At 40.7% G+C, this 13,954-nt stretch overlaps 1 protein-coding gene across 2 annotated transcripts; it reads right to left on the minus strand.

The window, feature by feature from the left end:
• Window positions 1-108: 108 nt before the first annotated feature.
• Window positions 109-13,847, minus strand: scaf11 (SR-related CTD-associated factor 11). 2 transcript variants are annotated; one of them, XM_055055435.1, is made up of 15 exons: window positions 13,787-13,847; window positions 10,878-10,914; window positions 10,526-10,671; window positions 10,358-10,435; window positions 9,651-9,730; window positions 9,482-9,561; window positions 9,361-9,398; window positions 8,573-8,643; window positions 8,364-8,489; window positions 7,169-7,260; window positions 4,326-6,836; window positions 1,970-2,310; window positions 1,708-1,881; window positions 1,505-1,624; window positions 109-1,094 (listed from the first exon to the last, which is right to left on the minus strand). In XM_055055435.1, exons 1-15 carry the CDS (start codon window positions 13,787-13,789, stop codon window positions 999-1,001), a joined length of 3,993 nt encoding a protein of 1,330 aa, XP_054911410.1. In that variant the 5' UTR covers window positions 13,790-13,847; the 3' UTR covers window positions 109-998. The 2 variants fall into 2 exon arrangements, with proteins under 2 accessions (XP_054911410.1, XP_054911412.1); XM_055055437.1 differs by lacking the exon at window positions 13,787-13,847 and adding an exon at window positions 13,270-13,459.
• Window positions 13,848-13,954: the final 107 nt, after the last annotated feature.

Genomic DNA, 13,954 nt, shown 5'->3' on the forward strand with positions numbered 1-13,954 from the left:
CTTGACACAACTTCCTTATTGATTACCATTTTGATCGTTTACTCTACTTATGCTAATTTATTAAACAATGTTTTTATTAAAACCAACCCAATGTACAAGGCAGAGAAATAAAGTGAAATCAACTTTATTTATATCTTTAGCCTTCAAGGAGAAAAGATCTAAGTTTAAACGATGAGGATCTAATTAAACATGTTATATGGAATCCCCTCATTTTATTGTCGCTGCCCAACAATCTGGTTTCCATTCAGAAAATTTAATAAATTGTTTTCCTACAAAACAAAACAGAATATTTCTTATGAGCATTAAGAGTTTCCACAAATCCAGAAGCACTACCCCCACCTTCTGGCTCTGAGCTGCAATTACAATATGTACCCTCTGATCAACATAGCACAGCAGGAAGCATCTAGTTTATGTCACTACTTTCCAGACAATTTGCACAGCTCATGTACACACACACACACTGATATTACACATTCACCTCCAGACACACTCGCTACTGATTGGGCATCTGATTTTGGATCCAATCAGTTCCCTGATTACAATAAGTCCTCAGATTGCAGGCCTTTCATTGGGCTACAGAGACTATTAAAGAAAAAAAGCAATGTTTTTCTTATTTGTCTTTCAGTTGAAATATTACAGAACTTTTTTAAAGAAACGATGATATTTACTCAAGCTATGAAATTAGGATGCTCTCCTCCACATCTTTAGTAATCTCTCTGCACTCTACAGCAGCTCCCCCAAAGTCCCATGATCTAAGCAAAATAAAGGGCTCTTGCAATTACAATTTATGATCAGGTCATTATTTTCTAACAAAATATGAAAATCTATAGAAAACAAATCTTCATTCAATAAAAGGTAGATAGATATATCAAAAAGGAGGAAAATGTTGGCTCTCCACCGTCACTCGGCTTGGAAGGCCAGATTCCAGCAGGAGGAAATTGCACTTGATCGGATCAGCAGAACAGGTCTGGGAGGGGAAACTGGCGCTCCCTGCAGGTTCATTTCTTGCGGGCATGTTTGTATTTGTCCACATAGGCCTTCACCAGGTTGGCCACTTTGCTGGAGTTCACCTCACCACTCTTGCTATGGCAGACCTGAGCAGAAAAATAAAGAAATCCAATCTGATTTCTTTCAATTATCCCATTCTAGCTAATAAAAATTTCTATATTTAGGCCGTTATTTGGAGGTTGCAGGGGGTTTACAGTGTATTCATTGATGTTGATATATGTTCTTCAGTGTTTTAGGGAACAGGGAAGCCATTGGAACAACTGGCACTCACAAAAATCCCCATAAAAAAGCTGAAGTTGAACTTGAATTGTTTGAATAAACACTGTATAAATATGCTTGAATAAAGTTAGATTCCATTTTGGAGCCGACTGTTTGACCCTCAACATGTCCCCATAATATGTCCCAGTAATTGTTTCAGTAGTTGAGCATTCCTAGTTAAGTTCCTAAAAGTTAGAAATACAAACGTGTGTGTGTGTGTGTGTGTGTGTGTGTGTACCTTCTCTACTGCTTTGCGGACGATCTCCTTGTACTCCTCCTTTGTGATTTCCTTCCTCTGATAAAAGGGTTTGATCGCCGTCTTCACTTCGTTTATAGCCTTCTCTTGAATCTGTTGTTTCTACAGGACAAGCAGGAAGTGACACGGTCAGCAAACAGGAAACTGAACTCGTCCGTACTGGCTCAGAGTACCTTGTTGGGTACCTTCTCTTTTTTAGAGCTGTCAGCCTGGGCCTTGCTGTGCTGGCCGGTCTGGGTGGTGGAGGACGGCAGTGCCTGGCTGGAAGCCGACTGGACCTGGGACGCTGTGGCCACGCCCACTTTGGTCGGCGTGGGGAGGAGGGCTGGTTTGCTGTAGCCGACGACTGTGCTCACCATCTGGAGTCGTACAAAATTTTTATCATTCAGATAGACACAACTTGCTACTGTATTTTTAAGTTAGCTGCCATCTCCATGGTTATCGTACCTGAGCTGTGTGCCCGTCAGGCTGAGCTGTGACTGCTACGGTCTGGCCGGCAGCCTGCATGGGCGGTGGAGGCGGTGGGGGAGGAGGGAGGCCCTGGGCGGCGACGGTGGGCACCTGGAGCAGCGGCACTGCGGGGTGGAGGTGTATGGGCACCTGAGGGGGTATGGGGTAGGGAGCAGCAGGCTGCAGGCTGACCGGAAGGGGGCGCTGCAGTGGGTATGGTTGGTGGAGGACGCCGAGCTGAGGAGGAGGTGGGGGAGGGAGGACGCTCAAAACGGCCACTGGTGCGTTACCAGGGACAACCTGGGGGTTAGGAGGATTAGGGTCGCTCTTTGGTGGATCTAAAAGCACAAAACGGAAAAACATATTTCAATATGAGCAAATCAAAATATTTAGCAGTTTCCACACATTTTATATACATTACTAGAACTACTATTGGAGGAAAAAAAGTTACATGTTCCTTGTTTTTCATTTAGCTGTCCAACAAATGTCCCGTTTTAGAACTAAAACAGACATTTCCTTATGTCCGTTTTAAAACAGGTAAACCAGAGTTCACTACGAATTCCTTCTATGAATTATTTACTGGAACAAGGGAGGAAGCAAAAGAACAAATTAAAAGGAAGAAAGGAGGATAGAAAGGAAGGCAGATAGAAAGGACATAAACGAGAAAAAAAACAAATGGAAGGAAACAAATTAGAAAGAAAAGAAATTTGAAGGAAAAGAATAAGAAAAAAGCAAAGAATAAATACGACAAAGAAAACAAGAAAAGGAGAAAAGAGAACAAATGAAAGAAAGAATGAGAAAGAAAAATAAAGAAAAGAAGGAAATAAATAAATGAAAGAGTAATTGAGGAAAAAAGAAAAAAGCTTTTCCAGACTGCAGAGGAACCCAACTAGCTTTCTGTCATAAGTTAGTCAATATAATTCTATATTCAGCTACAATTAATATTAAAAGAAATTAATTCTTCAAACATACTTGTTTGCATCAAAATCTCTAAGCTGACTTATTTTTTCACCTCCCCGAGTTGCCAATCTCAGCACTGGGAATCATAACACTGAGCTGCTGCTGGAAGTTTAAGACTAGGGTAACATGGAAAGGACATCCGAAAACATTTGAGTATTGTGGAAAAAGTTCAACATTTTTGTCACCAATGTCAGAAAGTCAACATCTACATCTACAGATTTTATTACAAACAATGAAATATTTCAAGATTTTATTTCTTTTCATTTTGATAACCAACGTTCAACAACAGAAACTTGTTGTTGAACAAGCTAATCAGCTAATTTACTCAAAACACCTGCTAAGGTTTGCTGTGCATCAAAATGATTTCTCTGTGGGTCAGATAGGGACCCACAGTTATGGAAAAACTAACTGCTGATTGGACAATCATGGACAACATAAACAGGGAGGGGAAGACACTAAAGGTGAAAAAGCTGCTTGTTCAGCGTTCTGTATACCAGCATGTTCAAATTGTCTGATACTAAATTTCAAATTTCAAGTCTGTTAGAAATAAACTGAAATATCACTAAAATGAAGGCTTGAAATATTTCAATGTACAACAAATCTATACAAGTTTCATTTCATGAATTATGAAACAAATCTGATTGGTTAAAAATTTTTACGCTCTGTATCTGCAGCCATTTTCTGCTCGCAGTCTCCAAAGTAAATCCCTGTTTTATGGTTCCTACCTTCACTCCTTGTCATGGTAGAACATTGTCTCAGCTCGGAATTTATGTAACTAAAGTTTCAAATATATCATATAATATGCAGTGTGTGCAATTATTAGGAAAGTGAATATTTTTTGGGCATATTTTCCAAATCCAAGCTGGATAGACTTGAATGCTTTATGTGTAGCAGGTGGTGTGTATCTTTGTAATGATGGAGGGTGTGGCCTAAGGAGGTCAACAGTTAATATCAAGGTGTGCATAATTACCAGGCAACTAAATTTCCTTTAGCCAAAATGAACAAAAAGATAGATTTAGCTGACACTTGAAGAGTCAAAAATGACTAAACGTCTCAGAGATGCAGAACCTTATAAATTGCTGAGTTAATTAAATGATTTGTTGATAATTGTCGACTGGGTTGCAAGAAATTTGTTGGAGGAAAAAAAGTTACATGGGAAATTGTGTTTTTCATTTAGCTGCCCAATAACTGTACATATCTAAATATTTTCCTGAGAAAGCCAGAAAGTAAACCTTAACTTTACTTTCTTAAACATTCATCTTCAGGGTTTATTAAAATGTTGGAGTAACTGACAGCAATGTAGGGGGTCATTTATAAAAAATAAACCAAATAATTGTGCACACAGTGTAGAAGAATGCTTTTCTAAGAATAGAGCAAAAAGTATATAAATAACCTGATGGTGCTGGTGCCTGCTGCTCCTCCTCTTGTCGGTTCCATGTGCCGGCTCCTCCTCTCTCCCTCTTGGAGTAATAATCCTGCACATCTGCAGGCAGCGTCCTCCTCACAGCCCAGCTGGATGCTGAGGACCATCCCGACCTGTCGATCATGGAATCTCCTGGCTCCGGCTCCTTCTTTCGACTGCCACCCCGGTTTTCATTGAAGCGGCTGTAGGAGTCATTCCCTGAATTGTTGCCTGTACCTGAGAAATTGTTTCTGGGCTGCCAGCGCGTGTCGGGTGTTTCATCCTGTTGGCTGTAGAAGCTGCGGTTGCCACGTCCTGTGCCTCGACTACGATCAAAACCTCCACGACCACGTGATTCTCCCTCGTTTCCGCCGCCCCTTCGCTGATCTTCCCACTTTGAACCACTGCTGAACCCTGAGTTGCGGCTCTTGTCTTCAGCCTCGCCCCGAGTCTTTTCAGTGACCCAGTCAGGATTCTCTGACCAAGTCTGTCTGTCATGAGAGCTTTCTAAAGACACACCATTTTCAAAGCGGCCAGATCCTCCTTGATATCTTCGACCCTCATATCCAGAGCTACCACTATGGCCAGACTTCCAACCTCCTCTACGCTCCTTCCTCTGGGGAGACTGCTCTCTAGATGTTGCCCGTTCAGGGCTAGTCCCTCGCCTGTAAGACCTTGTTCTTGATCGAGATCTTGACCGAGATCTGGACCAAGACCTAGACCTTGATCGAGAACGACTCCTGGATCGTCTTCGCCTCCTTTCACGGCTGCGATCCCTCCTGAAATAGTCTCGCTCTCCATCCCGTTCCCTGTCTCTGTCTCTGCTGCGAGCACGGGACGATCGACTCGAGGACATGTCATCACGTTCTCTTGAACGTGAGCGTCTTGATGATTCCCTCCTTGACTCTCTCCGAGGTGACCATTTGGAGGATGGCGAGTGGAAGCGAGAGCGCCGCTGCTTGCCATTCTTCCTCTCTTGGCTCCTTTCTCTCTCCCTTTGTGCCTTGGAACTGGTATTTTTGTTCACTTGGGTTTCGGGAGCAGTAGCAGGAGTTACTATGTCAGCATCGTAATCCTTGTCACTGACAAGTTCCTGAAGGGAACTGCTCCCAGGCTCACTTGTGGGTGAGCTGCAATCCATAGGGACAACGTTTGTGTCATCCTTATGTGTGCAATCGTAACTCTGTGTGGAGTCACTGTTGGACTTGACATCATTCTTTGGTGAATCATTCTCTTTTGTTATGGCTTCCTCTTTGAACGGAGATTTCTCCTTGGTTGTGCCCTCCACTTGGGCCACAAAGTCCTCCTTAGTTAAAGCCCCCTCTTGAGTTATAGAGTCTTTCTCCTCTATGGTTTTCTCTATGACCGTAGAGTTTTCCTTGGTTATGGCCTCCTCAAAGGTGCCAGAGTCCTTCTTTATGATGCCCTCCTCTGGGATGGTAGATATTTCCTCTTTGGCCACAATGTCTTCATTGGGTGTAGGATCTTCCTTTGTCTGTTCTACAGAAGTCTGGACTTCTGAATACTCCTGTGATTCAGGCATTCCAACACTGTCCTCAGATGTGATTGCATCTTCATCGGCTATGTTTATGTCAGATTCTCTGTCAGCAGTGCAATCAGACTCTTTCAAATCCCTGCACATTTCCTCCTTTACTTCATTAGAAGATTCTTCTGGTATGGATGCCTCTAATGATTCACACACTTCCATCTTATCATCCAGGTCTGTGTTCTCGTCACTCTGAAGAGACACCTGGTCTTCCACCGGGGTCATTTGAGAGTCAGAGGGAGATTGCAAAGTCCTTTCATCAAACTCTCCGTCTGCACTGGAAACGGGGCTGACAGGCTCATCTTTTTGGCTGTGGCTTTCCTCATAGGTCGAAACAGGACTGTTCTGAGTTGAGTCCGAAAAACAGGATAAGTCGTTTTTTTCTTCACCAGCTGTCGCTTCTTGTTGTTTTTCACAAGATTCTTCTTGCATCACCTCTTTGTTTTGCTGAACACCATTCGCAGAGCTTATGTCTACTTGCTCATCAGCAGAGTTGCAGCCATTTGACTCTTCTTCAATGCTTTTTTCAGCAGTCTGCAGCTGGTCAGAGTTGTTCATATCTATAGTTGTATTCTCTTGTTCTTCCTTCTCAATGTTTTCATCTCCAACGTCCTCTTCCTCACTTACGGCTGTACTACTGCTGTTTTTTCTTGTGGCTTTCCGTTTGCCACTGGCCTTTCTGTTCGTCACCCGTTTCCCTTTCCTCTTTGTTGGCGCTGGAGAAGGTTTGGTCAGCTTGGAGGACTGGCCAGCAGATGAATCTGAGTCTGACAAACTGGCTTGTGCTGGGGATTTGGAGTCTGACGGAGTCTCTTCCTGACTTTTAGTGTTGCGTCTGGATCTTCTGGAGGGGAGAGATTCTGGCTCTTTGGTGGGTGCTTTAGATGTTGATGATCTGCTGCCCCGCTTCTCTCCTCCTTTAGGACACGTGACAGCGCAGACAACACCCTGAAATCCTATAGGACAGAACAAAACAGTTGATCCTTATTGGTCAGTACATAACATACACAATAAATAATGGGCAATTTTTTGGAATTAGTAGAATATTACATCTGTGGCACACTACATTTTGCACACAAGGAGCAGGATTGCATGCCCCTCTTTGAAATAGTCTAACTGGAATAGTAGCAACAACTAAGACTTTAAAAATGTCTTAGGGATAGTTTGAAAAAAAAAAAAAAAGAATCAGTATTTCTGTGATTTCTGTAAATAACTGTAATTAACAAATTAATAATTAATTAACTGTAAATAGCTCTTAATTATCTCCAAAGCATCACATGTTACTCACCAAAATTACTAGAGTTAAACAATGCACTGGGGGTGAAGGGAGATGAGATGAGACCAAATGGAGATGAGGAGTTCCAACCTGGAAAACGCCGCCTGCACAATGCAACAAAACTGTAAGTCCTAAAAATGGGCATTCATCATACTGTGAAAAATATCCAATCATATGATAAAAATTTTGATTAATCATAATACATTCCAATTAAGTTATCTGAAAACAGACTGTGGGGTACTGCTTTATTTTTTCACAATTTTCTCCACTGTTTCGATACATATCCATAGATTTGAAAATATGAAATGATACAAAGATTCACAATTCATGTCACTGAATTAAGAAACATATTTCATAATGGTTACGTTTTCCAAGACTACATGGTTTATACAGGAATTGTAGAGTTGAATTTACTACTTTTTACTACCTCTACAATATTTTTACTACCAACACAAAATAGACCCAATTCTGCGCCAATTTCCTCCATTTTGGGAGATTGTGATAAGTCGATATTTACGTAAAGTCAATCTCATCCTTTGATCTTTTCTACTCCAGCAAAGGTCTAAAATTCTGACACTTTCCTCTTTTGCTCTGCAGTGAGAGGTTTGACTGATGGGCTGACCTACAGGCCATCAGAAAGTACGTTTCCTACATACTTTACAAAATGCCTTTCGCTCACAATCTCGGATTACCAAGCCAAAGTTGTGAAAACGTACATTTTCCCATGGTGAAGCGCAAAATGACTAGCTGGTCTCAACACATTAGGCAGTTCCAACACAACGCATGCGTACAGCAGCTTGGAGTCCATCTGTGCCGGTATGGTAGTTATAATTTTTTAATGCAAATTTTGGTAAAACAAACTTAAAACAATAAGTGAGAATCAATGGAAAATTAAAAATATTTTTAAAGGGTGATAAAAATTTTACTGCCTTATACTGGCCTTTTTTTTTTTAGCTCATTTAATTTTTTACCTTTTACTACCGTGCGGAAACTCTGGACTACTGTTAGTGTTTTTAGAGAGATGTGCTTTGTCAAACAGATGTCAAACATCATAATACCATCAGCTGGTTTTATTTATTAAGCTACAAAAATACAACTTTCACTGAAGCGTTCAAATGCAGTTAAGGAACCAGTGGGTGTTTAAGGAACAACTGAATTACTATAGGTCAACCTTCCTCACAGCAGGGGTAGCCTGGAGTTTCATTACCTTGGGGGCCCGTCAGCAGGAATGGGAGCAGCAGAGGAGAGCCAAGGGCATCGTTGTGCCTCGATCTTGCACTGTGTGCTTCCAGTGTCGTATGCTAGGTGCTGTGCTAGCCACACAGGATCTGCGCTGCAGAACAAGAAAAACAAAAAAAAACGCTAATACGTATACAATGCTAAAGCTACAAACTGGCAGCCAGCGGTGAGACTTACACGTCCTGTGTTGGTGTCGTTATAGAGTCGCAAGGGGGCGGAGACCACATGCAGCACTCTGTTCCCCTCACCTGGATAAGACATGTGGAACACCGACAACATCAAACAAACACGCTAAAACTGGAACAAGAGTAAAGGAAGTTCCGGAAGACCAACTGGAAATTGGATTTTGTTTTACCCAGCAGTGGGATAACCCCTGAAAGCAACAACAGATGTTCCACACAACGCCAGTCGCTAATATTGATTGGATGATCCAGGACTGTGATTGCTGGGGTAGGTCACTGACAAGGTTGAGACTCAGACACAATTGTGTTCAAAATAACAAGCAGACCTAAAACTGTTTTTAAGTAATATTTCTGTGTGACATATTCGTGAAGCAGTTACTTGTTAGTAGTTTAATAATTTGAAGTATTTTCAGGGTAAGATCCGTGTGTAGACTCTGTGTGAGTCTTAATCTCAAACCATCTGTGTCTCTTATTATTGACAAGTAACAGTGTGATTCAGTTTGCTGTAACTCACACTAAGCTCTTGCTACCCACAAAACTCCTCCTTTGTTTGTGCCTCAAAACCATAGTGTGATCGAAAATAATATTACGGTTCGTCAGATAGTTTTGTGCGTCAGTTGGAGAATTTCTAACCTTCCCAGTTATTCAACTCTGCTGGAGTAAGCATTTCACCCATTAATGATAATCAAAAGTTCAAATTATTTAGATTGAAATTAGTCATTTTAAGTTTCAAACCACTACAGCAGAAATCTGTTTCCAGTTGAAATGGATGAAGAAGTGCACCTTTTTTCTGTTTAGAGAAGATGGCTCCTCGTTGTTACCTAAAATGAGATATTGATAAATCAGTTGTTGTAAGGACGGTCAAGGGCACATTTCTGAAAAAACAAAAACATAAACAACATACACTTCCGCACGAGCCCTCTTGTTTTGATGTCAGATTTCCTCTCCATTTTCTGCTGCCGTAATCTCCTAACAGGCTTGTTTCTGTATGAACAAAATATAAATACCATTTAGGTTTAAAGAGAAACTGATCATTCTTTAGTCAAATACCAGAATGTGTCAGGAGAACTCACTTGTGACAGACTTTCTGTTCAGGTTTTTGACAGCAGCAAATGTCAGATTCTATTTGAGTTGTTTGCCTCCTTATAGGAATCTAAGAAAAAAAACATTTCCATGCATCAAAAAACATATTTGCTCCCTTAACAATGAGTTATTATTTTTTCTTTTTATATCAAAGATAAGCAGAGTAAAAACAAAACATTTTCAAATCATGTTTATATTTATTCAAAGGAAGGAATACAGATGGATAATGGCCCAAAACATATGGTGTTCATTAACACATAAAAATGGTATATCCTTTAATAGCCAAGTCAGCTGATTTGAACCAAAATGAACATTTCACCTGTTGGACTAAACTTGGGACAGAAAGACCTACAAATTTAAAACTACTACATTAAAGGCTTGGCAGGATAATAATGCATGTGCCTTGAAAACTATCAAATACATATTCGATTTAGTTTCACATGTGGAAGTGGCATAAATCAGAATTTTTGGGAGCATGAAAAGATTGCAATTGGGCTGTTCAGAGAGTCATGAAGAAATCAAAAAGCAACACATTCTGTTCAGATACAAAGAAGGTCAACATCGTATTAAAAGCATCTGGCTTTTTGTTCCACAAATATTTTCTGAATCACAGACACTTGATCTGCTCAGGTCAAACAGAAACTAGCTCTCAGTTTCACTACAGTTTTATGAAGTTACCAGTTAAAAGGTTACTGACCTGCACGAGGCCGAGGTGGCCGTCCCATTTGTAAACATTAGTGAATGGTCTTCTGTCCACCGGGCACGAGGAAGACATCTGCCATGGTAGAGCAAAGACACTTGAATTTTTTCTAACTGATTCAAACAGAAAAATTACAAAATGTGTTTTAGTTTACACACACGTCACCTGTGCCCATGTGAGGAGGCATCTGAGGCAGAAAACATGGCAGCAGCTGTCCGGCATGGCGAGCTCTCCTCCGGCCAGCGTGCCCAGGCAGACTGGACACTTCTCTGGCTCCTCGCCGTCAGCCCCTTCCGACGGGGACTGGCCCCCTGAACACACAGCACAACAGATCGCTAAACAAAGCATCACTCAGCACAAAAAAAATAAATACACATACACAAAAAACACATTTATATATAATTATTCAATTGACATAAAAGCACATTACATAAATATTTGAAAAAATAACAACAATCCACTTCAAGGACTTATAGATTGATTTTTCTTTTTTTTAAATAAGAGCCAAACATCTCACCACTTCCAGCTCCAGTCATGTCCGGCCCTGGGTGGTCCTGAACATGACGACAACAGAAACATACATTTTCAGCAGGAAATCCATCAAATTGCTGCTAATTTTCCAGGTGGGTTTAAAGAATATTGAGAACTTCCACTGCATGGTTCCAGCTCAGTTTAAAAGGAGTTAGTTGTGCAATTTGTCTTTATCAGTAAAACAACAACTCAAAGCTTTTAATGTCAGGCCTAGCTGACGTAAAGTGTGTTTCGTGTCTATTTAATAACTCACTGAAGCAGATCAATAATCCTGCTGAGACGGGATTACTTGAACTGCTTGAAATAGACTAAACGTTTAGCATAGCACTGCCAGTTAGCTGGCTAAAAAAGGCGACAACACATGGCTTGAAACACACAACGGATAATATTTCAAAACTGCAGAAACTTCCATGCGTATAGTAGTGGCTGCAGGCTAGCCACCCGAGAAACTAGCCTGACTGTTTAAGAATTCCACCTTGTTATATTTTTGTTGATCTCTAAAAACCAGGATATCAAAATGCTATAATATTAATGAAAATGAAAACAACTGTTGCCTGTCAACACTGCACATCCTGAGTGAAATATTATAATAGACATATTTGCACTTGAACACATGCAACAAAAGCCAGATAATCTTTGCTTTTTAACATTTAACATGCTAACCAGCATTTTACAACTATTTATCAAGTTTCTTTAATTATGTAAATTCATGACCTTAACCTATTTAGAACATGTTGTATTTATACAGTATTGAAAACAAGTATTTGCCCCTATAAAGACCTGTTTTGATTTTTCTGCCAGACTTCAATTTTAGTAAACAGTTTTCAAATAATGATTTCATGAATTGAGAAAATAAATGGACCACTTGTTCAATTATAAACTAACTGTCCATTTTTCTGCAACTGAGTCGTTTTACCAGCAACATCCAGGCGCACTGACTCCCAGACCTGCAGAGTCAAGAAATTACTGAAAAAGAATGTCTGACAACATGAAGTACAACAACATATCTCAAAACGCAACACATCCTGCCTGTAGCTAAAGAAATTTAGTAAGATGAGAACAGAATCAAAGCCAGTAATATTGTCAGTCTGTGAAGTGTTACAAACCAGGGTTGTCAAAGATTCTGATTTGTGTCAAAGATTCTCATTTGTGTCAAAGATCAATACAAATATGTATTTTCATCTTCCTGCAGAGGCTCATTGGAACAATTACGGCTCAAACAAAAGCCACATTACAAGTAGACCCGGAGAAGAGCCGATCAACCCTCTTTGGACTAAAAGACAAAAGCATTATTCCAAAGTATTTTGCCAAGGAGGCAAAAAAAAAAAAATCCCCCAACAACAAACAAACAGTAAAAGGCCAAAGATGTCAGTAAATAAATATGACAGGATAAGCTAGCACTAGCTTTTTAACCATTTGCAGTTTAGTACAAGTTTTAATCCTGTTGCTGCAACTGTTCCCGTATCAAGATAGGTTGTTCCGTTTGAAGACTGGAGGCTGGCTGTTGAATAAAAATGAAAGTGAAATAATTTTAGGGTTTGATTCTGTCACTCACCTTGTGTTGAAACACGGACAACAACTGCTTAGATTTAAGATCTAATCGACTCAAAGTTCCCTTTGGAGAGTTCAGACTTAACTATGTCTGAATCATCGTAAACAAGCCCATCAGTAGCCAATATTAATGAGCCACCGAGCAAGTCAACGCTCTCATCTTGCACAGTGTGATTCAGGGGATTGAATCAGATTAGTTTTTTGTATAATATTTTCATATAAAAATCTATCCCAGTGAGCCATTTAAGGTCACACTGACTCAGTCTGATGCTCTGGCCTAAAGACATTCTCCTCCACTCCGCTGATATCATGTCAACACCACTGCTGAGCTTTGTTTTTCAACTGTCAACCCAACTTAGTTAATCAGAGGCCATTTATAACAATCGACTAACTACTGAATCTCTGACCACACTTCAAATGTTTAACTAAACCTAAATGTGTTCAGCGGGACTCAGCGTGTGATATAGGTCTGCAGTTTATACTTTTAAAAGCTGTTTTGGTGAGCACGGCCTCCTGTCTGGAGATACTAAATTAGCACCAACTTGTGCCAACACGACGGTAACAACATGGTTGTTATTGGATAGCAGGACAACTACAGCTAGCTCCAACCAAAGTCTTCTGAAAGCTGTCTCCGTGTTATTAGTGCAGCGACCAGAGCGCCTGAATACTGTTTATTATTAGCCACAACGGCTGCAATGAAGGTCAGGAGCAAGCTAGCTAGCTAGAAGACAGCTAGCTAGCGGCTTTGAACAACAGCACCTGCTTACGTCGCCTGTAGCTCCCAAGCAGCTAGCTTCGGTTAGCTAATGTAAATTATCGTCACTCACCTTTGAACAGAGCTGAGGCTAAATTCTACGCTGTGGTTTTAGCGTCTAAGTCCTTGCTGTGTTGTTCGGCGGAAATGAAGGTATCCGGGAAGTATTTTTAGCGAAAAATGAGGCATAGATTTCAGAAAGTCTCAGCCACATGTCTTGCAGTCTAGCTGCAAAAGCTGCGCTTCTGGCACCCCCTATTGAAAGCGGTGAGCATTACAGCACAGTGTGGATTTATCCATTTGGTTTCGTTTACGCAAACAGCCGACAGACAAGAGGCAACGGACAGTTCCATTTGGAGCTAAAACTGTCTCATAATTTGTAAATCTGAATATTTACAGGCTGAGGAGACACAACCTGGGATCTCGGGATTTGCACCGGAATTTTCTGTGTCTCCTCAGTCCAATCCTGTTGTCTTATCTCAGTATTGCTGGAGAATCATCACACAAAACAGACACACATTCTTTCATTTCTGTCTAAATAACAGATGCCTGAAGGAAACTTTCTGATGAAGTCATCGTCATCTCCTCACCATTTCCACAATCTGTTACATCCGGTAAATTAGCCGGTCTTCTGCTTTAATTGCTGGCCAACTCAAGTCATGTGATGCGAGTTGACAAAATGAAATAAAGAGAAAAGACAACAATCTTTAAAAAGTAAAATATTCATAGACAGAAAGAAACAGTTTCTACAGCTCAAC

This window comes from Poeciliopsis prolifica, unplaced genomic scaffold (assembly GCF_027474105.1).
Source record: "Poeciliopsis prolifica strain line A6 unplaced genomic scaffold, Auburn_PproV2 SCAFFOLD042, whole genome shotgun sequence".
NCBI classification, from domain to species: domain Eukaryota; kingdom Metazoa; phylum Chordata; class Actinopteri; order Cyprinodontiformes; family Poeciliidae; genus Poeciliopsis; species Poeciliopsis prolifica.